At 40.5% G+C, this 24135-nt stretch overlaps 1 protein-coding gene across 1 annotated transcript in view; it reads right to left on the reverse strand.

The window, feature by feature from the left end:
* Nucleotides 1-24135, reverse strand: part of CHM (CHM Rab escort protein) — a 155763-nt gene that overhangs the window by 9087 nt on the left and 122541 nt on the right. Inside the window, exons 10-13 of the mRNA XM_065410805.1 lie at nucleotides 22706-22810; nucleotides 20222-20285; nucleotides 17477-17573; nucleotides 1830-1928 (exon numbers count right to left, since the gene is read on the reverse strand). Of these exons, the coding sequence (XP_065266877.1) occupies nucleotides 1830-1928; nucleotides 17477-17573; nucleotides 20222-20285; nucleotides 22706-22810 (365 nt within the window). The remainder of the gene's footprint in view (nucleotides 1-1829; nucleotides 1929-17476; nucleotides 17574-20221; nucleotides 20286-22705; nucleotides 22811-24135) is intronic.

Raw genomic sequence — 24135 nt, forward strand, 5'->3', positions numbered from 1 at the left:
ACTGCTTTTTAAAATGCAAGCTACAGATTATATGTTTAAGCTTAGATCTCTAGTATACAGCTTTGTGGGCTTTAACTGAATGAGCACATTAGTAATGAAATATCTGAATGAAAGAAATAAAACACACAGGTAACTCCCTATTTTACAAACTTGTATTTACAACCCTCCCTTTTTTGTCCAAAATCTGTCTTCCAAAGTCCAATAGGTAGGTAATTGCATTTTCCTCAAATTTTACAAAAACCTGATTTTTCAATTTTTGCTGTTCCCCTTTTGTAAAAATGAGATTTGCCTGTACTGTAAACTGAAAAGAAAGAAAAGAATATTTTTTGAAGATATATGTGCTGCTCAAACCAAATCAGACCTTGTGGTGAAGGAAATAATAGCTTTTCCACTTTTTATTATCAAAAAGAAACATTTTATCAATGAGCCTTGAAGCTACAAAAGAGAATTAAGAAAAGGGGAAAGAGAAGAAACAGGAAAAGAATGAAAAGTTAAATATCAACTATTCACAAAACATGGTAAATAGGTTGTGAATCCTTAGCTACACAGTGATCATTTTGCAAGTTAGTAGGTTATCAGCAATGATTATTAGAATGATCTACACTAGTTAGTATATGTGTTTGGTCGCAAAGTAATACTCCGATTGACAAAAAAAGTTCCAGTGTTTTGCTATGAGAAGGCAATTCACTATAGTTGAGTATGAGTACTCCAACGTTAAAAAAAGCTTTAATTCGTTCAGAACGCAGCAACCACCAAGAGTACCTTACCCTGCTACTCCACCTTCTACACTGCCTCCACATAAAATACAAGGTTACATTCAAAATTCTGGTATTGATTTTTGAGGACCTTTGATGAACTGGCTTAAGATACCTCAGAGACCAATCCTCTCTTTCAAACAACCGCATTCTTCAACAGCTACATTCCCCAGGCACTATGAAGCTGTCCATGTCAAGGGCATGTAATGAAAACATCTGCCAGGGTTTTCTCAGAAATAGGGTCAAGGCTTTGGGACTCATTACTGGGAATAAGAGTGACTAGAAATCTCATTATCTTCAGGATGAAGTGTACAATTCTCTTCAACTTAGAATTTGTACAACTGCAGTTACAAACAGCAAACAAGAGGAGAAGTGGAGGAAAAAGATGAAGACGAGAAAGACGAGAAGCAATGGAAGAGGAGTCATAAGAGAAAGGAAAAGAACACCATAAAAAAGCACACAGCCCTGACTGCTCTGGGGAATCAGACTGGAAAAGTAAATCATCAGCCTATTGGGATTTTATTTTATCTTGGGAGTGCCAATACTAAATGATGGGCAGCAGTATAAGAAATAAGGAAGGATAAGAAAAAGATGGGATACAAGTAATGCATTGGAAATTGCACTGATGTTTCAGCAGTAGTGTCTGTCTAAGTTCTTTTGAACAAACCTTTCCCATGCAAGGAAACATTTGTTAGAAATGAAAACACCAGAAAATGCTTTCAGGCCTCCCATGCTTTCTTCAATGCTGGACATTTATAGCCAAAGTCTTGCTCTGCTCCTTCAGAACTGTTGGACCTAAACAATGTCTGACGGTATACCCAAGACCATTACATCATAGTCAAGGAAAGAGATAAGTGACCTTTATCTAATTATGTTCTCTCACTCTTTTTAAAAATATTTTGAATCCATTCCTTTACTTTAGAACATGGATACCCAAACAGCCGACCAAGCGGATATCACTCTTGTTTTCATCTTGATAGTGGATTCAGATGTTCAGTAGAAGAAATGTTAAAATTCAAAAGATAAACATATTTGTAAAAAATTTTCATAATACTTTTCATCTATTTTTCTTACCTCTCTCTGCTTCAGCATTTAGGGAGAACAGCTTCTGTACAACAGGCTCTAAATCTTCTTTAGCAGTTTTAGTTGATGAGCAGGTAAAATGAACCAAGTCTGTTGGAGGGGGAAAACACAGATTGATTATGATTCTTACCACTCCCTTACATACAAATATTGATTACAACGTTAAAAATAAAAAAAGAACACCAGCGCCAAGAAATGACTTCTCTAAACAGATGTCACTTTTCTCAACTAAGAGAAGAGCTGCATTTTCGGAGCAGAGAAGTTCAGTTTAGGAAGAGTAATGATAAATTTCTGAGAAAGATCCCCAAACATAAATTGAAGCTTTTTGGGGGGCGGTAGACTCTCTTTTTATAAACATTACTGGAACCAGTAACTCTGCTATCCACACCTGACCCTTACAGTGCAAAAATTTAGCTTTCTCCAATTCTTATAGAGCAAGTCAATTAAACATTTAATATCTGCTTTTTAAATTTAAATTATACATAATATAAAAATCTACCTTAAAAACAGATCCACAACAGTACATTTCCTTTTCTAGATCTTTATGAATATTTTCAATCTCTTCATTCAGACATATTGGTATTTGTACCCGAGAGCCTTTAACTTCCAATTTCCTTCCTTTCCTAAACCTAATAACCTAATAAAGTGCCTGCAAAACCTCAAAAGGAGTTCAGAGAGTGAATGTGTTTTCAAGCAATTTAATCCAAAGTCTAAGGCAATGTTTCCATTCAACACTGTACTTAAAAATATCGGATCATTTACTTAACCAAGCAATACCGAGATAGCAGTTCACTATGAAGGTATACCTGTAGCTCAGTCACATGTTGAACAAAGAGGTGTGACTACAATCATTAGCACAACATTGCCTGTAATAGGTTTAACTTGCCTCTTGAGTAACAGTCTTACTAGCATGAGTGGAAGTTGCAGACAAACAACTATTTCAATATAGTTCTGATGTAATAGTTCAATATCCAGAGTTTTGTCTGTAGCAACCTGCAGGGAGTTTGGAGGGAGGAGCACAGGCTGCAGGAAGAAAGAGCTTGGAAGAGGCACCAGACAAATCAGTCTGAATAGAAAGCTAGAACTCTACCAGAAGTTGCAGCACCTCTGTAAACTATCCTCTTTAAAAAAAGCACATGAAACACTGTCCATTCCAAAAGAAGCCAATATTAATTTTAGGGCCAAATTCCCCTGTCAGATTATGTGTCATCTGTGCACTGTAATCTGTCCTGTTTACATTTACAGATCTCATGTTAATGTCAATAAGTTTTCTGTGTATATTGGGAGAGCAGAATATCATTTGAGATCCATGGGTAGATATAGAGAGGAGATTTTACACTTACAGAAAAGGCTTCCAATATCAGGATATGACCACATTAAAAAAAGCAGCAACAAGAAAAAGTGATGCATATACTTGGCACAATGTCAGCTATGGTGTCTCTCCAGACAGCTTGTAAAAGTGGAGGATGGATCAGAACATGCGTCTGAAGCTTACTGAAACTTACAGTAAAAAGATCCCTGTCAGAATTTTCAACTTTTAGAGTCATTGATGTCAACAAAAATATATTCACAACCCAATAATTTTGAACCAGATTTTCAGAAGAGCTCAGAGACCCCAACAGGTTCTATTTAGGTATCTAAATAAGGTCCTGTATAAACTATTGCATCAGGTTATATCTGAAAACACTTGCTAGCCAACATTTTAAACACGACCTATTTCCTCTTGTCCATGGCTTCAATGACTGCTTTGTCCCTATGCTTCCCAAAGAGATTACCAACAGAATATTTGGGAAGGATGTCATCAGATGTTAGTCTGCAAGTCCAAATTCCACAGACGGAGCTGCAGTCCCTCCAGGATTGAACAGCAAATCTTAGTCAGGTGAGAGTCCTGAAAGATGCTGCTAGGGAAATTCTATTTTAAAGTAGATTTTATATAGGTTTTTGTTTGATTTTGTACTCCTAATGCCCCCCCCCCCATTGAGAACAGCCACGCAAAAGACGTTGCAGACAATACTCTCAGTGCTGAGGTGACTATCCAAGTTTTGGCTCAGTGAAGATGCTATTCTCTTGTCTGTGAGGTCACCACCCTTTTTGTTTGTTTTTTTAAAAGCATAAGAGCATGTGAAATGAGATCTCCTCCATCTTCTTTGATTCCCGTCTGTGAGCTCAATGGCAACAATGGGGCTGAATAAAGTCTGTCTGTCTTGTACCAGCTTCATTCATCTTTAAACCTTTTTGATCTATGTCATTATTTACTGTATCTATCCAACACATCCCTGGTATTCCTGTTTTTAGTTCCTTGCACAGTGGCATGTGTTGCTATGTAGGGTATCCTTTCCAGGTCCAGTTTTGACATGTCTCCAAACCATCACAGAGGTCTTTCTTTAATTTTCTATGACAGTGTTAATTCTTGCCCTAGATTTTTTCTTATCTCTTCAATTTTTATTTTCTGCAATCTTGAAACTCTCAGTATTCCACTGAGCCAGTTCATTTCTGCAATCAAAACCTTTTGTTCATTGACTGTCTTCATAACTCCAGCATTCCAACCTGAAAAACAGGACCAGCATGAAAGTTGTCTCATCTGTGTTAACTTTTGTTTTTATGAAATGTCTTTTAGCCTTCCAGATCTTGCAGACTTTTCTGAATGCAGCAGCAATAAGTCTGAATCTTCTTTTTATATCTTCACAATTCTCATTCTTCGATAACAGTCCTGCAAGGTACACAATTTTTTCCACTTGTTCTAATTTTTTGTCAGTTTGATTTTACCTCTCTTTTCTTCCAGTTGCCATAATTTTTGTCTTCTACATGCAGCTCTTCAATCAAATTTTCTAATTTCCCAGTCTGCATTGTCACTTATTCTCTGTAAATCCTCCTTATTCAATGGTGTGACGTCAAAATCATCTGCGAATCTAAGGGTATGTCTACACTACGAGAGTAGTTCGATTTTACTTAAATCGAATATGTGGAATCGATATTACAAAGTCGAACGTGTGTGTCCACACTAAGGACAGTAATTCGACTTTGTGAGTCCACACTAACGGGGCGTCGACATTGGAAGCGGTGCACTGTGGGCAGCTATCCCACAGTTCCCGCAGCCCATTGGAATTCTGGGTCGAGCCCCCAATGCCTTCTGGGGAAAAAAATGTGTCGAGGGTGGTTTTGGGTAACTGTCATCATACAACCGTCACTCCCGCCCTCCCTCCCTGAAAGCGCCGGCGGGAAATCAGTTCGCGCACTTTTCTGGTCAGTGACAGCGCGGACGCCACAGCACTGTGAGCATGGAGCCCGCTGCGACCATCGCTGCAGTTATGGCCGTTGTCAACACCTCGCAGCTTATCATCCACCTTTCCCAGAGGCAGATGCTGAGAAATCGGGCGAGGAGGCTACGGCAGCGCGGTGAGGCCCTGAAGTCTGAGAGTGGCACAGACCTGTCACAAAGCACGGGACCCCGCGCCGAGGACATCATGGTGGCAATGGGTCATGTTGATATTGTGGAACGGTGATTCTGGGCCCTGGAAACAAGCACGGACTGGTGGGACCGCATAGTGCTGCAGGTCTGGGATGAATCACAGTGGCTGCGAAACTTTCGCATGCGGAAGGGAACTTTCCTTGAACTTTGTGAGTTGCTGTCCCCTGCCCTGAAGCGCAAGGACACCCGGATGCGAGCAGCCCTGACTGTCAAGAAGCGAGTGGCCATAGCCCTCTGGAAGCTTGCAATGCCGGACAGCTACCGGTCAGTCGCGAACCACTTTGGCGTGGGCAAATCTACCGTGGGGGTTGTTGTGATGCAAGTAGCCAACGCAATCGTTGAGCTACTGCTCTCAAAGGTAGTGACCCTGGGAAACGTGCAGGTCATCATAGATGGCTTTGCCGCGATGGGATTCCCAAACTGCGGTGGAGCTATAGATGGAACTCACATCCCTATCCTGGGACCGGACCACCAGGCCAGCCAGTACATTAACCGAAAGGGCTACTTTTCAATGGTGCTGCAAGCACTGGTGGACCATAGGGGACGTTTTACAAACATCAACGTCGGATGGCCGGGCAAGGTTCATGACGCTCGTGTTTTCAGGAACTCTGGTCTGTTTAGACGGCTGCAGGAAGGTATTTACTTCCCGGACCACAAAATAACTCTTGGGGATGTGGAGATGCCTATAGTCATCCTCGGGGACCCAGCCTACCCGCTAATGCCCTGGCTCATGAAGCCCTATACAGGCGCCCTGGACACTGAAAAAGAACTCTTCAACTACCGGCTGAGCAAGTGCAGAATGGTGGTGGAGTGTGCTTTTGGACGTCTCAAGGGGAGATGGAGAACCTTACTGACTTGCTCTGATCTCAGCGAAACCAATATCCCCATTGTTATTGCAGCTTGCTGTGTGCTCCACAATCTGTGTGAGAGCAAGGGGGAAACCTTTATGGCGGGGTGGTAGATTGAGGCAAATAGCCTGGCTGCTGATTACACCCAGCCAGACAGCCGGGCGATTAGAAGAGCCCAGCGGGACGCGCTGTGCATCCGGGAGGCTTTGAAAGCTAGGTTCCTGAGTGAGCAGGGTAACCTGTGACTATTAAGTTTGTTTACAGAGAAGCTGAACCTGCCCCCGTTTCTTTACCCAGTAAATGTTCACTATCCTCTCCAGTTACATACCCCGTTCACCCCCTTCCAACACACGTTTAAAAATAAAATCACTTGAAATTTGTTAATGAACACCGTTTTCTTTATTACTCTTTTCGCGGGAAAGTGTTGAACCTGGGACGCAGACTGTGGTGGGGAGCGGGTGTAGTGTAGTGATGCAAAGGACGCTTCTAAACTCCAGGAATGACAGGCTCCGCACTGGTGGACTGGTTGTTTCAACGGAGCCTGCCACCCCACCTGTTCGGGGACTCTGTGTGTGGGGGCTATGTGACTTTGTGGCAGGGGGAGGACGGTTACAGATCCCCTGCTGCGTGGCTCTGTGATCCAGGATAAGGACCGCTGCATAAGATCTCTAACCGCCCTCCCCCGCCACAAAGTCACATAGCCCCCGACACAGAACATGAAAACCACCTCCCAGACTGACCAGGGTAACTAGTGAATGCAATGTGTGTGCCCTGCTGCTGAACCTGCCCCCGCGTCTGTACCCTGGTAAAGGTGACTGTCCTGTCCAATTACCAACCCCCTTCCCCCCCCTTCAAACAGACTCTCCTCTAAAAGAACATGATGGAAACAGTAATTAACAGAAACGTATTTTTTATTAGCAACTACACATGAAACTGGGGGATGAAACTGGGACGGGGGCTTGGGTGAGGCGGGAAGGAAAGGACTTATCAAATTTTGGGGAATGAGAGCCTTCTGGTACTTGAGCAGTCTGCAGGGGTGGAGTGAGAGTTTTCACGGACTCTGCCGCCCCTCCTTCTTGGGACTTTGGGTGAGGGGGGTATGGGACTTTGTGGCGGGGGAGGGCGGTTAGAGATAGACTGCAGCGGGGCTCTGTCCTCCTGCCTCCGGTCCTGCAGAACATCCACAAGGCGCCGGAGCATGTCCGTTTGCTCCCTCATTAGTCCAAGCAGCGTTTGAGTCGCCTGCTGGTCTTCCTGCCGCCACCTCTCCTCCCGTTCCATGTGTGATCGGTGCATTTGGGACAAGTTCTCCCTCCACTGGGTCTGCTGGGCTGCCTGGGCTCGGGAGCAGCCCATAAGTTCCGAGAACATGTCCTCCCGTGTCATCTTCTTCCTACGCCTAATCTGCGCTAGCCTCTGGGAGTGTGATGCCAGGGTAGTTCGGGAGACAGTCGCAGCTGTGGGATGGGAAAAAGGGAGTGAATTCCTCAGAAAGATAAATTTTTGGGTGAACAAAGAACATAGTCTTTCTCTGTGAACAAGACCATGCACAGCACCTATCACATGCGCACTCAGGACAAGGTCGAATTTTTGGCCTTCGCATTCAGTGCCTGGGGTCTTGCAGTGCAGATCAGACAAGTGGGACAGGACAGCGGAATTTGGGTAACAGGCTGACATAGTAAGCCGTAGACTTGTGGCTGCTTAAAATTTTAATAATAGCACTGGCCTCCTTTCACGTTCAAAGCAATGCCAGTCCCTGCTGCCAGCAATCCGGCAAGCATGAACTCTGCCCCTCGCGGCTGTCCCAGGGAAAGATCCCTGTATGCTGCTCCTCTCCCGCCTCCACCGCGTGGCTCTAAACCGCCGGTTACAGTTCTGTAACGGAACAGGCAAGCAGTCCCAATACTAACATTCCCCTACCTAATTCAAAGCAGGTCACCATGAGCGACATCACTCTGATGAGGATTTCAGAGACGGAGAAAGAACGGATGCTTCGGGAAAGCCTGCAAAGACCAGGGCCGTATGCCGCCATGCTCTGCAAGGCAATGATCCCCGAGTACTTGCTTGTCTCCTGGCGCGGAAACGTTTCCTACCACGGAGGACCCAATAAGGCCGCTCTCCCCAGGAACCTGATGCAAAGGCTTTCCAATTACCTCCAGGAGAGCTTCGTGGAGATGTCCCAGGAGGATTTCTGCTCTATCCCCAGACATATAGACCGGATTTTACTGTAGCTGCACTGGCAGGGACTAAACAGTAGAGCGCCTAGGGCAAAACAATCATGCTAAACCGGACATTGTTAGATTTTTTTTCAGTAGTTGCACTGCCAAGGACTGAAACCTTAAGCGCCTAGGGCAAACTAATCATGAAAAACCCATTGTTAATATTCCTGTTCTGTTAAAAATAAATGTTTACATGTTTAAAACACTTACTGACTGATCCTTCCCCTGATTCAGGGTCAGGGTTAATGCCTGGGGACGGTTGGTAGGGGATCTCTGTAAGGGTGATGAAGAGATCCTGGCTGTCTGGGAAATCAGCGTTGTAAGCGCTGTCGACTGCCTCGTCCTCCTCATCTCCTTCCTCATCTTCCCCGTCCGCTAACGTGTCCGAGGAAGCGGCCGTCGACAATACCCCATCCTCAGAGTCCACGGTCAGTGGTGGGGTAGTGGTGGCGACCGCACCTAGGATGGAATGCAGTGCCTCGTAGAAACGGGATGTCTGGGGCTGGGATCCGGAGCGTCCGTTTGCCTGTTTGGTCTTCTGGTAGCCTTGTCTCAGCTCCTTGATTTTCACGCGGCACTGCGTTGCATCCCGGCTGTATCCTCTCTCTGCCATGGCTTTAGAGATCTTCTCATAGATCTTTGCATTCCGTCTTTTCGATCGCAGCTCGGAAAGCACGGACTCATCGCCCCACACAGAGATCAGATCCAAGACTTCCCGATCAGTCCATGCTGGAGCCCTCTTTCTATTCTGAGATTGCACGGCCATCTCTGCTGGAGAGCTCTGCATCGTTGCCAGTGCTGCTGAGCTCGCCACGATGTCCAAACAGGAAATGAGATTCAAACTGGCCAGACAGGAAAAGGAATTCAAATTTTCCCGGGGCTTTTCCTGTGTGGCTGGTCAGAGCATCCGAGCTCGGACTGCTGTCCAGAGCGTCAACAGAGTGGTGCACTGTGGGATAGCTCCCGGAGCTATTACCGTCGATTTCCATCCATGGCCATGTCGAATTTAGCCCTACTCCCCTCGTTGGGGAGGAGTACAGAAGTCAAATTTAAGAGACCTCTATGTCGAACTAAATAGCTTCGTGGTGTGGACGGGTGCAGAGTTAATTCGATGTAACGGTGCTAAATTCGACAAACTCCTAGTGTAGACCAGGCCTAAGGTTGTGCACTATCCTACCACATAACATGAGTCTTCTTGTTTCATCTCAGTGCCACAGCCATTACTGCTTCCAGTACCAAGCTGAACAAATCTGGTGACAGAATTCATCCCTGTCTCACTCCTATGCTCATTCTGAATCATTCCATCAGCTGTCTACTCTCATTGTACTTATCGACTTGCTGTAGATTTTTTCTTATCAGCTTTGTCAATTTTTCGGGGACACCATACATTCTCATAACTTGCCATAACCTTTGTGCCAAATGCTATCAAAAGCCTGTTTGAAAATTTATAAGTCAATTCAAGTTTAATTCTGAGGTTTGAGAAGGAGTGTTACTAGGGAAACAACAAGGACAGAGGCTGACGTCATGTATCCTGCACACTTCGTAAGTCATTTTGGGCTATGGAGAGGACTTACAGATCAGAGAGAGGCATCCTTATATGGCACTGGTGGAATTTAGATTATAAGTAATTCTGGGCAACTCACATTTTGACAAATTTGAGGTGCCACATATCAAGGTACAATCCAGACAAGTGAGGAGCTATGTCATCACCTGCCCTGCAACCTTGGGTGCTTCACAATGTTTTGCATGCTGATCACATCCAGGGCCACCGAGAGCGGGTTTGGGCCCAAGTGAAATTTTTTTTCGGGCCCTCCAGCAAGGGCGGACCAGCTAAACAGGGCCGAGAGAGGGAAGCCGGGCCCCGGGACCCCTTCCGGACCGCCGGGCCCCGGTAATTTGTACCGGCTCCCCCCCCCCCCCCATCGGCCTGAGTGTCTGTGCATAGTTGCAGCCCTGACCCCAGCAGCCTGTCAGCAGCACACTAGTCACACTCTGACTTCCATCAGCTTTGGTAACCACTTGCAGGGTGACCCACACACTCCCAGTGCTGAATTTTCCCCAAAACATGTGTTCTGCACCATCCTGCCCTCTCATTGACAGTTCAGATATTAAAGGTCCATTGCCCATGTAAAGGGTCAATAATCAACGATTTGCTATTTTAACTGGAGTTACCGAAACAGTTCAGTTTAAACACAAACACTTGATTTGTTTAGATTAAAAATAAAACTAGTTTATTAAAATCTATCTCTAAGTATTTAAAGTGACTAGAAGCATAAGGTGTTAAAGGCAGGAATGGTTACAAGAAAAACAAATATAAAACAATTCCTAGTAGCTAAATCTTCACAAGTTAGGCTTGGTTCAGGTAAAATCTTGATCACAGGTTCCCAACAACATAGCTGACCAACTTGGGAGTGATAGCTCTGTGGTTTGAGCATTGGCCTGCTAAACCCAGGGTTGTGAGCTCAATCCTTGAGGGGGCCATTTAGGGAACTGGTGTAAAAATCTGTCTGGGGATTGGTCCTGCTCTGAGCAGGGGATTGGACTAGATGACCTCCCTGAGGTCCCTTCCAACCCTGATATTCTATGATTCTCAGGTTAGAATCTCCCCATAGAGTCAAAGGGCTGGTTCCTAAACAGTAAAGGTGGCGACACGGAGTCAGGTGGTGAAGGACACTCCTTGTTCTCTCTTCTCACTTGTGTTTGCTGAAATGCAAATGTGCTTTGTCTCCTGCCATCTCTTCTCCCTGCTGTCTCAAGGACCTGTTTACTACTTGTATGTAAATTGAGGTAAACACAAATGCCTTTGTTTAGCATAGGACCTGTTTAAGAACTTTTGCCTAGTCAGAGCTGGGTGGTTTTGAACATGGGCTATCACCACCACCACACAGGGGGACTTCATAATTTTACATATAATGTTGCTACATACATTTCACCATGATTATAATGATCAGTGAGTTATTAGTTTTCAAATGATACCTCACAAGGCATCTTTTGTACAAAGTTTATTACAATAGTATGTAAGGTATGAATACATGGGTACTTTCAGTCACGGAAGGGAATTCATAGAAGAGCACCAAACTGTTAAGGATGAGAGGAACTGGCTTTTGATTCAAGTTTACAAGAACTAAATACATACATATATTTGATTAAATATCAAATAATACTGGACTGTGAAAATTTATTTGCCCATTTTTTTATATGTGAGTAAAATATCATAAGTTGCCATCAATCATCATGATAAAGTGGGTGTGTGGGGACAAACAGATTTTGCTTACGGTCTGGTAAATATTCATGACAATTTTCAAGGCTGTACTATGGGGATAGCATGATTTCAAGTATCTAAAAAAGAGACTGTACGAAGCTCTGAGAAATACACTGTAGAAAGCTATCCGACATTGACAGTGGAAGAATTTGATTGTTAGAGAGATTTTTTCCTATGTGGAAAGTGTATATTTATGGTCCTGTATAACCAATCAAAACAGAAAATGCTACATACTGTATGGGCAAGTCAATCTTGCTACTGAACACAAAACTATACACTTCCTGCGTGTGATCAAATTTGCAACCTTACTGTATGAATATAGGTTTAGTATTTAATTTTCTTGGTTGCTGGATATTTGTTTTTTATGAAAAAAGGGATGGAATTTTTCATTGATCTCCCATGGGGCACCTACGTGGTCTCTTTCTCTGCTCCCCAGGGTCTTCTTTTTGGATGGAGCCAGGCTCTGTACTATACTGTCTCTATTGGACTCCATAGATCGCTGTTCAGTATTAAAGATCTTGAAGCAAGCATTACCTCGTGCTGGACCCCTCCACTGGAAAGCAGTTACAGGGGAACTCATGGATATCACAGTTCTCAAGAAGCAGTGTTGCTATGACTGGAAGCCTTTTAGTGGTACAAGACTTTTGCAGCGATGGATGGAGAGGAAATGCACTCTGTTCACTATCTCCAATTCTTCCTACCCAAGTGGATAATTACCTCGAACTCTCAACCACACAGTATTTTCTGGCCCTTTTCCCCTCCCAGTTTCATCAGAGGACAGGACAATCTGTCTCAAGGAAGGGCAGGGAGCAGGTGGAAAGGAAAATGCTAGTTGCAGTATTGTGGAGAGCATAACTGTGCTGTGAGCATCTCCACAGATTTTCAACTCAAACTGAATAGGTTTTCAACTTACCATTCTCATGTCACTATACATTACATACAATTTTGATCAAGCCAACAGTACGAAAGGCAATTACTTAAAATTGAATAAAAATGTTACTGCACATACACAAACCTTATTTTAAGAAAATTGTATACAGCTTTGTAATTTAAAAAAAAAAAAAAAAATAAGAAAAACTCATGGCACTTTTTTTTTTTTTTAAACTGCAGTCCAGCATAGCATTAAAGTTAAGTCATTTCATTTACAAGTGTATCAAAAACATTTTCAGTGAACTCCTAGCCCCACCGAAGTCAATGAGAGTTTTGAAAAAAAGTACATCTTTTCTTGGGTAACAAAGACCAAAAAACCCAACATTTTTGTGGAATATAAGAAATTAATTTATCCTTTGGCTCAACCAAGAATGGAATCTTTCAGCCCAAAAAGAGAGTATATCACAAAGATAAGTAAACTAAAACGTGTGGTGATAATGAAAGTCGTCTTGCAACCTTAATTAAAATGTTTTACTATCTCAAATGTTGTAATACAATTTATTTTTCTAAAAAAAACAGCTATAAATCACTGATGTTCACATCATTTACTTTCTATAAAATCATTGTTATTACCTTTGAGGTTATGGTTATGAGTCACGAAGTCTCATCAGTATATAGTTTGATTATGTTTGATTTACTCAGGTATAACTGCATTAGTTACAGTGGTTGCCAACATTTGTCTTCAAGTAATTCTTCTAGCAAGAAGAACGATGAGTTTAGTTCATGATTTCATCATTACAGTCTCAATTTTTAGGGCAAGTGAAGGAGTTTGGTTCCACTCAGCTGGCAATACCGATTATGTGCCTGTCATTTATGCACTATGATCAAAGACTAGATGTATTTGTATACTTATCTTAAGTAATTGTTTGAGGGAGAAATCAGTCAGGTTAAAACCCATTTACAGATAATGATGTAAAAATAAAGTAAGAGATTTATGAAATGTGCTCTGCTACTAGAATTTAGCTCTGCCCAAATGCCACCATGTTATTTCAACACTCTGATAAAAAATAATTAACAGTTCATCATTAATTGAGTATAAGAACAAAAAATAAGTAAAGTATCAAAGTGTGCAATTTAAATCCATTACAACAAGTACATTCTGAGGAAAGGCTACAAAAATTCTGTGTGAAGTGGAAGTAATGTGGATGGGCGGGATGGAGGAAATGGTTTAAGATTCCATCATGCTCTTGTGCTAGATTTTAGCCTCAATTTAGAATATTGCTTGCATGTGAGTTTATAACCCACTCTGAACATTAAATGCTTTCTAGGTTTGACTTCCTATTGTGTTTCATAATATAGTGAAGAAACCAAGGCAACAAATCTGTCATTTAAATGAATGAGCATTAGCAACACAACTGACCTAAATACACAACAAAATGATTGTTGTATAAATACACAACAAAATGATTATTAAAATGAATTTTATTTATTCTATACTGTAAACAGTTTTAAGGGACCAGGTGGCTCAGTGGATAAGCTCACCTCCTTTCCCTTCTGAAGACCTGAATTCAGATGTAGGTTACAGCGCATGAGTTGGTTATTATTCAGTATCATTCTACTTATCTCCTTGAAGTGTCTCAAACTGGTAAACCCTTAACAGAATTTAGAAAAGACCAACGGATTACTGAGAGATTCAATAGGAACAATTTGTTCAACTTTTTCAGACCACATCAAATGTTAACGGTTCAGACGTAAACCCTTATAAATAGGAAATTTTAATGGAAACACTGGAAGGTCCCTTCTAGTCATTTCATTCATACACATATATAAAAAAATTAAAGGCTAATGCAGAAATATTTAATATAGCCATACAATTCCGATAAAATCTCATTTCTCTTATAATAATATTATTATGATGGAAAAATCCCATTTTCTAATATTGGCGCTACATTCTATAGCTACAAAGAGAAAGACTTAATATGTGCTGGATACAATATTTTTGCCTTAGCAATTTGTCCTTTCAAGAACAAACTCCAAAAAGAGGTGTCAGATGAGATTCAGATGGTTAGTGCTTTATTTATTGACAGTAGGAAGTTTGTTATGTTGGATTAATTGTAGATATGAAAATATATCAAATAGAATTACATTAATTGCTCAGTATACACAGGAACAAAGGAAAAAGATGGAGATCAATAGGACCACACATTTAAAAAACAACAAAACAAAGACTGTTTCCAAAATATTCTGTGAAAAAAATCCCTCCTCCTAAGTGTATTTGCTACCTATGTTGAAAGGCTGTGCTTATGAAATGAAATATTTGTAATCCTGTGTAGAGTATAACATATTGCAATACAGGATTGGATTTATGGTGTTAGGCTTAAAGGTAATCTAAAAAGGAAAAAAGTTACAATTGTGCCATTCCTTGCATCTTTATGATGCATGAAGAAGCACTGAATTTCACGTCTGATCTTCCTATTTTGCTGGAGGATTGCTTAGATGAGTCAGAAGAGGCTACTGGAAGCTGTTTCAGATTTAAAATCAAGGGTCGGGTGTTTAATTCTTAAAAATTTTCTCCCAAGATTTTTAGTTAAGTGGTCACAAAACTCACCCCCATTGCTCTCCTTCAAAAAAACAAAACGAAGAATTAAAATTAAAAAAAAAAAATCACTTCTCTCAATAACTCATGTTTCACTTTTTTTGGTAACAGTGATATTGTCATCCTGATAGTCTTCCAGGATAAACAAAACCTGAATTTCCAATGTAAAAAATAAGCAGGAGGAAAAAAAGCTCTTTGGGGAAAAAACCCACCAACCTTGCAGGCCTTCCCTTGTCCATGGGAACCAACACACGGTGTAAGCCCACTTCCGCACACACCTTTTGCAAGATTTTTCATAAATAATCCACACAACCTAGCTAATCTAATCTTGGTTCTCTCATGAGAAAAGATCTTCAGTTTAATGGTGATATTGTAATGCACACACATCTCTGGAGACTAAACCTAACTATTTATTATTGAGTTTTAACAACAGCGTGCAAGTCTAAGTGGCAAACAAACAGATCCGCTATTCTACTAAAGATAAACTTGTATTGTTTTTATAGTTCAACTGCCCCCTTTACAATGCAAAGATGCCCCCAAAATTTTTCCTAATTTTTTCTCAGCTTATTTGCTAACTCAGAAATATCAGGTTCTGACTTCCTCATTTGACAGAGGACTTTGGCAATAATTTAGCACCTGGAAAGTGACATCACAGCTTCAGGCTGAAATTGAACTGCAGTTCTCCCAACTCCAATTGGGAGCACAGTAAGTCACCCAGCTAATTAGTGACTTTCACTGAGTCGGTGACAGAAGCTGTACCCTCAATAGATTACTAAGTGCTGGAGTATGCAATTGTATTTACATTACACCATTCCTTGGTGGTGGTGGGTGCCCATTAGTGGAGGACAACTAAGTTGCAAATGGAGCTCCCTAGCTGCATCAGTGGCAAAAGCTGAATCAACACACCCTGGCCATGTCCCATCTTTGGCCAATCCTGGCCACATTTGTGGCAGTGCTAGCTGGCTATTGTGCCACTTGGGGAGCAGGAATTGCAGATGTATTGCCGCAGAACACTGGGCTAGCAAAGGCTGATTGCAAAACAAAAGTCAGGACTAGAGCTTGGTGAACATTTTGCATCGGAATGATTATCCAATTAATAATGCCCTTTTTGAAAAACTTTTTTGATTTGATTTGATCAAAAGTTTTGATTTTTCCTCAGTAAAAATCAAAGTGATGCCTTCCTGGCTGCCCTTACGAAAAAGCTTTTGCCAGTTTTACTTTCTGCCAGTGCTCTCTCCCTCCCACAGCTCCAGGGGACAGAGGCAGAGCACCTGGGCTCTGTCTCCTGAAGCTGGGGGGGGGGGGGGGGGAGGGGCAAGCTAAATACCAGGGTGCTCTGTTTCTCTGGCAGCCAGGCTGGAAGGCTGTCACAATTTAACAAGTAATTTGATGACAGCCTTCCCAGTGGGCAACCTGGAGGCCAAAAAATTCCATTTTGATGCTTCTGAAATGGATTTTTTTTTCTAAATTCCCTTCCATGAAAAAATTCACAATTTTGTCCCAATATGGGACAATTTAAAAAAAAAAAAAAAAAAAAAAAAAAGCAAATTTTTTCCTTGGAAGGGGATTCCCTTTTTTTAGCCATCTCTACTCAGGACCTCTATTTCTGAGAGAGAAAAAGAAAAGTTAGGAAAAGGGGGATTTGGGGAACATCTTTATATCATGAAGTAGCCATGCAACATTTTAAATATTGTTCTGGGTGGGTGGGGTTGTAATTTACTTTTAAAATCTCCTGGTACATAAAGTAGAATATTTTCATTAACTGTGTTAAAGAAATAGGCAAGCACTATTCTATAATTAAACCAACAGGGCAAAATCCTGCTTGATCACACACCATCAGTGACATCAAACTTAGTGATAGTAATGATATGAGTCAAGGGGACAAGATTTGGTCTTCGGTATTTTCTGTGCCAGAAAATACACTATACTACACTATAGTGTTCTACACTATATCTTGTTAGTTAAATGAGATAAAACAACATGTGGCCCTAACTGCAACTGGATATGAGGACTATACCTACATGATCAGCTCTCCCCAGGGACTCTTCTGGAAATAAGGGAGCATTATAGCAAGAGTTTACATAAACAATTCTGGTACCTGAGTTTTTCAAAAATATCTTTTTAGATAACTAAAAGCAGCCCACAGAAGCCCATGAAATACTAGGTACATGGTACTGAATAAGATAAGGGTGAGTGGAATTATTTCTCTTTCCTATTGACAGCAGTAAGCTATTCTAGATTATTTTGCTCAAGCAGGAATCTGATAATTGTGCAACAGAAGAATGATTCAAACAAATATTTTAACAATTTGTTTTCATAGCTGATGGAAGCAACAAAAAAAAACCCAGTCAAAATACATCTATTCTGAACTTACAGGTGTTTTTCATGCACGTCATGGTTGAAGAACACAACTCAATGATTCGAACTGCTGGCTGCCCTCGTTCCACTGGTGGCACTGTCAAAATGGAAATCTAATAGAAAGGAACAGAAAATTCTGAATATCAAATTAGCCAAAGAAGCAATTTGAACTTTGTTTCATTATTCTACATTATAATGGTGCAACATGTCACACTGTTAACAGACTATTGACTACCTATATAAAAATGCCTATTGCCACAAGGGATCAAAGTGGGAACAAATCTTCAAGCACCCAAAAAAGTCAAAAAACCAAACACCCCAATAAATATTGATATTTTCATATATAACTATTTCTTTAATATCTACACAGCATATAATCTTGAATATATAATACATATTTTAACATTAAATATACACTTGCAAAGTCTTACTCAAACTTGATGCTGTTATTGACTATCAAGTTTCAAAATATCCGTATTTTCTAAAATAAGATAGCTTGATTTGAGTCCTACAAATAAGTTTGAAGAAGTTCATACTTGAGTATTTATATGGTCACAAAAAGAGCTGTTACAGACTAGTGGGTAAATAAGTATGCAATCTATCAACACCATAAATATGTATTTATGCAATAGACTTAGAAAGCTCCAGAGAAGCTGTTGTCAAATCCCATACATACTGTACATGACAGATTTATTTCCTTTTATGAACTGCTTTAAAAATTCATAAACAAGTCTGTTAAAGTAGAGTAACATGAAGGATCAAACATCCCACAAAATCAAGGCAATTCCCGGTTAAGGTAAAAAGTAATTGGCGACACTTAAGACTACTTTCATGTAATTTTATTTTCTGGTGTACTCCTTTCAGAAAGAAATCCATGGGATCAATCCTAACCTTACTCACATGTATAGTGCCACAGAGACTACTTTTGCTAGTAAGGTCTGCAGGACAAGATGTACAATAATAAAAAAAATCAACACTGTAGCCATTTTTAGAAAAATGGTTCTTAACCTTTTCCCACATGGAATCCAACAAACCTAAGTATTTTCTTGCCACAACTGACATAAACACAACCCTTTGAATTTGGAAACTGCCATTGGTTCATGAGGATGGAAATAAGTGGGGAAGCCAAGTATCTAGTGGAGTCTTGATTCTATATGGGCAGCTGTTGGTTGTGAGAAGAGTTGGAAGAACTGGGAGTCTATAAAATAACATGCACACAAAATGAATGATGTAGAGAAAAATTATAGGAACTTAGATTCTCCCTTTCTCATAATAGAAGAGCATGTGGACATTTTACTTAATTGAAGGATAAAGAAAATGTTTTAACCACACAGTAGACAGATTGGCAGTAAATTCCACAAAGAACTTAGCACAATAGAGGACTGTATATTTATATGGATAATAAAAATATCTGAGTTATAATAGTCAACATTTAAAAGTTTTGGAAGGGATATAAAGAAACCTGCATGCTTTGTGGCCAATCATTATTATGGATTAGAATGAGACTTCCCTGAGGGACAGATTAGCCCACATCTGTCTACTGCACGTTCTCTTTCGCTTTCCTATGCAGGATTTGGTGCTGGCTACTGTCACAGATAAGATACTGGATTCTGTGGACCTGGGTCTAATACCTATGTTCCTGTGACTGGAGGTAATAACTGGCTGTTGTGGATGCTTCTCTTCTCTCCTATATTCCACTTATTTAACACTTAACTCTGGGCATGGCTGCTGCAAGAGGCTGTGAAGCTGGCGCCACAGCTTCTAGAATTGCTGCTTCACCCTCCCCAGAGCTGGCCACTGTGCAGGTGAATTAAAGGCTGCACTGTGATTACATTCGGGAACAGAGGAGCAGCAGGATGGATGAGGAAGAAAGTCACTCCTTTCTGTCTTCCATTGGGTTCTAGCTACATGGTTCTACCAATTTTGCTTCAACCCTTGGGATCTGATTCAGTGAGCATTCCATGTGACCAATCTGCAAGTTGCACTCTATGGGTTGAGAAGCACTAGTATACAATATCTGATTTAAACTAAATATATTATGCTATTTAAAATGTTTTTCCCCTTAAACATTAAGGGTATGTCTACACTGCAATTAAAAACCTATGGCTGACTCGGGCTCACTGGGCTCAGGCTGAGGAGCTGTTCAATTGCAGCGTAGACATTCATGCTCTAGGACCCTGTGAGGTGGGAGGGTTCTAGAGCTTGGACTGCAGCCCAAGCCCAAATGTCTGCACTGCAATCAAACAGCTCTGCAGCCCCAGCCCTGCAAGTCCAAGTCAGCTGGCAAAGGCTATCTGCGAGTGCCTAATTGCAGTGTAAATATACCTTGAGTGAACAGATCATGAAAGGCACCAGATTAACAGTGCCAAGGACTATGCAAGCTTCCTCAAATAGCTCCACAAACAAACACCAGTCTTGGCCTAGAGGAACCTCTCGTAGGGATAAGCTTGATGTTTAGTCTCAATTCTGATTCAATTCTTGGTTTCTCTGAGACTACTAACAAAAGGTGTCAGAGTGACTATTAACAAACAAAAAAATATGCCAGTTCCATTGCTAGCTAGTAGTTTTCCATTTTGACTGATTTTACATTTAATTTGCTACTTTAAGGAGAAAAAATAGGATTAAGATAATATCAATAGAACCAATTAACTGGAAAGATAGATTCAAATAGAAACAAAAATACAAATTAATTCTTCACAGAAGTTTAATTTGATCATATACAACTCTTTAAAAAGATTACAAATATGGCATTGATACATACCTGCTGGTCTGAATCTGTCTTTAGTATGGATTGATCTGTAATGAGCACTGCTCTTGAGATCTGCCTACAATTAAATAAAGCAATTATGGTACTTCACAAGAGAGAAAACATAGCTATTTGGATTCAGGCCTTTTGAAAATAATTTAGTTACAATATTACCACTGTGGCAAATTATTTTTGTTACTTAAATATAAGCTATCATGATTACCAGGGCCGGTGCTACCATTAAGGCAAACTAGGCGGTTGCCTAGGGTGCCAAGATTTCGGGGCGCCAAAAAGCAGTGCCCCCAATTTTTTTTATAGCGTTCCTGGGCTGGGCTGCCGGCGGCGCGCTGACATGTGCGGCTCAGACTCCTTCTCCCAGCGCAGCGGCTGCTCCACTTCTCCCACCTCCCAGGCTTGCGGCGCCAATCAGCTGTTTGGCACCGCAAGCCTGGGAAGGGAGGAGAATTAGAGCAGGGGCGGCATGCTCGGGGAGGAGGCGGAGCAGAGGTGAGCTGGGATGGGTAGCATCACATGGCCTCGATGAATCATATTCAATGCCTAAAAACTGTATATTTGAGAAATTTCAATTTATTGCACTTTCTGCAGCATCTGGGTCAAGCTTCCTGGCTCTTGTGCTACTTGGTCAGGCTAGTCAGCAACAAAAGCCATGGTACATAAAGCAAAAATGGTACAAGACTAATGTTACTTTTAAATACTACACCAGGAGCACCAAAAGGCTCCCCGAAACAATGTTCTGACAGAATTTTTTTGGGGGGGAGGGAGGGAGGGAAATGATGCAACAATCACTACCAATAAGGCTACAGAATTCCCGCTGGCTGCCAGCATCATATGAAGATGTGAGCTAAACAAGAAAAATCTCAAAAGGAAGAACTGTAACTGCATCTACAACATATTTAGGGTAAAAAATACCTTTAAAAGGAAGTAACAACAAAGACTGATGTTTTTAAGTTTGTAGAGAAAACTATTGGTGTTTGGATTGGAAGAGCGACCGCAGGTGGGCACTACTGCCTCAAGCTATATTGTCAATCACTTTTTCAATTTGAAAAGCAAGTTTTCCACCACAAACAAACCCATGTGTGTCTGTACACAAATATAGAGATAGACATCACTGCACAGGATAAATGGTGCTCAGGGACTGAGGTATTCAATATTTATTTTTATACTCAAAGTATGCCCCCATTCCTTATTTACTGTACACCATCCAAATGCTGCATGAAACAAAGGACAAGTATTTTTCTCATCTCCTTTCCTACAGTACTAATTACTGTAATATGTGAGCCTAACACACATATCTTCACAACACCTGTGTGAGCTTGGGAGAGGTTTCACAAATGGAAAACTGAAGCATAGGGAAATTAAAGCCAGAATTTGCAAAAAATCTCCACTAATTTGGGCACCTAATTTTCGACATACCCCAATTTGAGACACATATGGCCTGATTTTCCAGAGTTCTTAGCAGGGCTGGTTGAAAACTGTCAAATAAATATCTCCCCTCCAGAAAACGGGGTTCTGTCTACATTGTAATTTTGCACAGGGAAATATAATTTTTTGAAAGAACTTTCCATTGGAAAAATTGAAACAAAAACAAAGCATGATGGCAGCTTGACCACAAGGAGAGATGACAGTATATGATGCAAGATATAGTTTGGCCAGGGAACAAGGCCTACAGAGGAGAATGGAGGCATAAGAGACCTGGAACTACAATTCCCATGAAACATCATGACAACTCAGCTGGATAGAGAGATTAATATTAACTCAAAACAAATCTGAGATGAAAACAAATGTCAAAATATTGGTATTTCCTGTAGAACAGACAATTTTTTTTATCAAGTCTCTTACTTAGCATTTTTATAGCAATTTATATGTTCAAAACACTCTAGCAAAGACTCCAGCCCTCCAGCCTAAAAAAAGGTGCACTGGGCTGGGAATCAGGAGATCATGAACTCAAGTCTTAATTCCCCTACTGACTGTGTAAATTTGATATTGTACCTGATACATTTCCCTGTTCCCCCATCTGGAACACACTGAATACATAAGGGCAGTATATGTGCAAGGCTAATGGAACGACTTTTTTTAATTCCTTGTGACAAGAAACCAGTAATGAACTCTGATCAGCAACACGGAAAAAAGTGATGATTTTCAACACTCATCCAAATCTGAACAACAGGCGCCACTCTAAACCAATTAATATCGCCCTGACAAATACTAAATTCCTGCTGCATGAACAGAAATGTTAAGAGTTCTTCAAAAAAACCCTTCAGAAAAAAATGTATAATGAAAATACTAGGGGAGCTAAATATAGGGTGCATAGTGCCCTCTATAATATGCACACATAAGAGAAAAAAACCACACAGGATTAGGCTATATTACCATGAGGCTGCCCTCTGCATCAAGTTGTGAAGTTTCATTTGCAACGTAGTTTATATATTGGAGGTTTTTTAAAAATAGCACTTACTATGCTTCTTGCTCACTATTTACCTGTAGCACACATTTGTGCATGTTTTCTCTGAAAGGTAACTGTCTTCCACCACAAAATAGTTAGCACTTATTCTTTGCCCAAAATGATCTATGAGTGCTTTACATCTGTAAAAGAAGCATGACACAATAGGAAGAGATTAATTTCATGATATAATTTTTATAAGTAATTTGTTAGGCTCATTAAGTTGAACATTTTTTGAGGGATTCAACTGAGTTTCCAACAATTAGTAATAAATGCTATGTATTTTACTTATAAACAGCTAGAAATGACTCCTTAGCACAAATCTGATTACTTATAACATGACCTTACAAGAAAAGAGAAACATTATGTAGTGCATGCAGTTTTGTTCTAAATTATACCAAAAATAGTATTAGAGCATTATATAATCATTTCACAAACAAAAATCATGTATTACATCCACATTGCTAACCCTGGCTCTTTATGGCAACTGCAGACGGTGATAACTGAAAAAGTGAAACTTAGAATGATTTCCTATAAGGAACCTCCAGTTCCTACTCTTACTACGTGTCCAAACCCGTATGTTTTCCATTGGTACCCTTTATCAAAGCAAGGACAAGGTTACTGTAGTAATAAAGCTTTAATGACAAGTCAGAAAGAAAGTTAGTTTGACTGTTGTAAGGGAGTAGTCTTGAGAAATGTGGAGTTGTGAGAAGGGATAAACTGAGTGATCGAAGTGATCTTTTCTGGCCCTTCTGTCTATGATTCTACAAAGCATTTGTGATCTAACTCTTCAGTTGTATTGACAAAGCACAATAGACCATGTTGTTCTAAGAGCAGAACAATGGTCATGATAGATAATACTCTTTTAAAGACAAATTATAAGAGTTTTAAAAGGTAAAAAAATTATTTTAAGTTTGCTTCAGGCAAATGTTTGAAAATCTAATATTAAGAACTTCTCTAAGGCCTTGTCTACACTGGTACCAGCATGTAGGATATGTGTATAAGTTTTGATTTTGACTGTGGCATGTAGATGCTACTAGAATATAAAAATAATGACAAATTAAATAATAATTTATAACTAAGACCTGGAATCCCTTTGAAGGCACAACACAGATTCAGCCTCTATGAAATACGGTCTAACTACCTTTTTGTGAAATACTTCCACACTAGTTATTTTCTAGGAAATGTCATTGGCGTTAGTCTTCAAGGTAGCCATTCACTCATTTACTAAGTAAAAAAACAGCTGCTATCTATATAAAAAAATTGTGATACTATTGTCTGGCAATATTTGAGGTTATAATAATCCTTCATATCTTCTGTTAAAGTACAATGCAACAAAGTAATGTTTCTTTACTTATCAAGGCTGAAAACTGAGTCCAAAAAACAAAATATGTAACAAGAATACTAGTACAGAAAGCTAAAATGGTGGGGAATATGCGCTGAAGTTTAGCTATTTTATTGAAATATT

The sequence above is a fragment of the Emys orbicularis genome, chromosome 9, assembly GCF_028017835.1.
Source record: "Emys orbicularis isolate rEmyOrb1 chromosome 9, rEmyOrb1.hap1, whole genome shotgun sequence".
NCBI classification, from domain to species: domain Eukaryota; kingdom Metazoa; phylum Chordata; order Testudines; family Emydidae; genus Emys; species Emys orbicularis.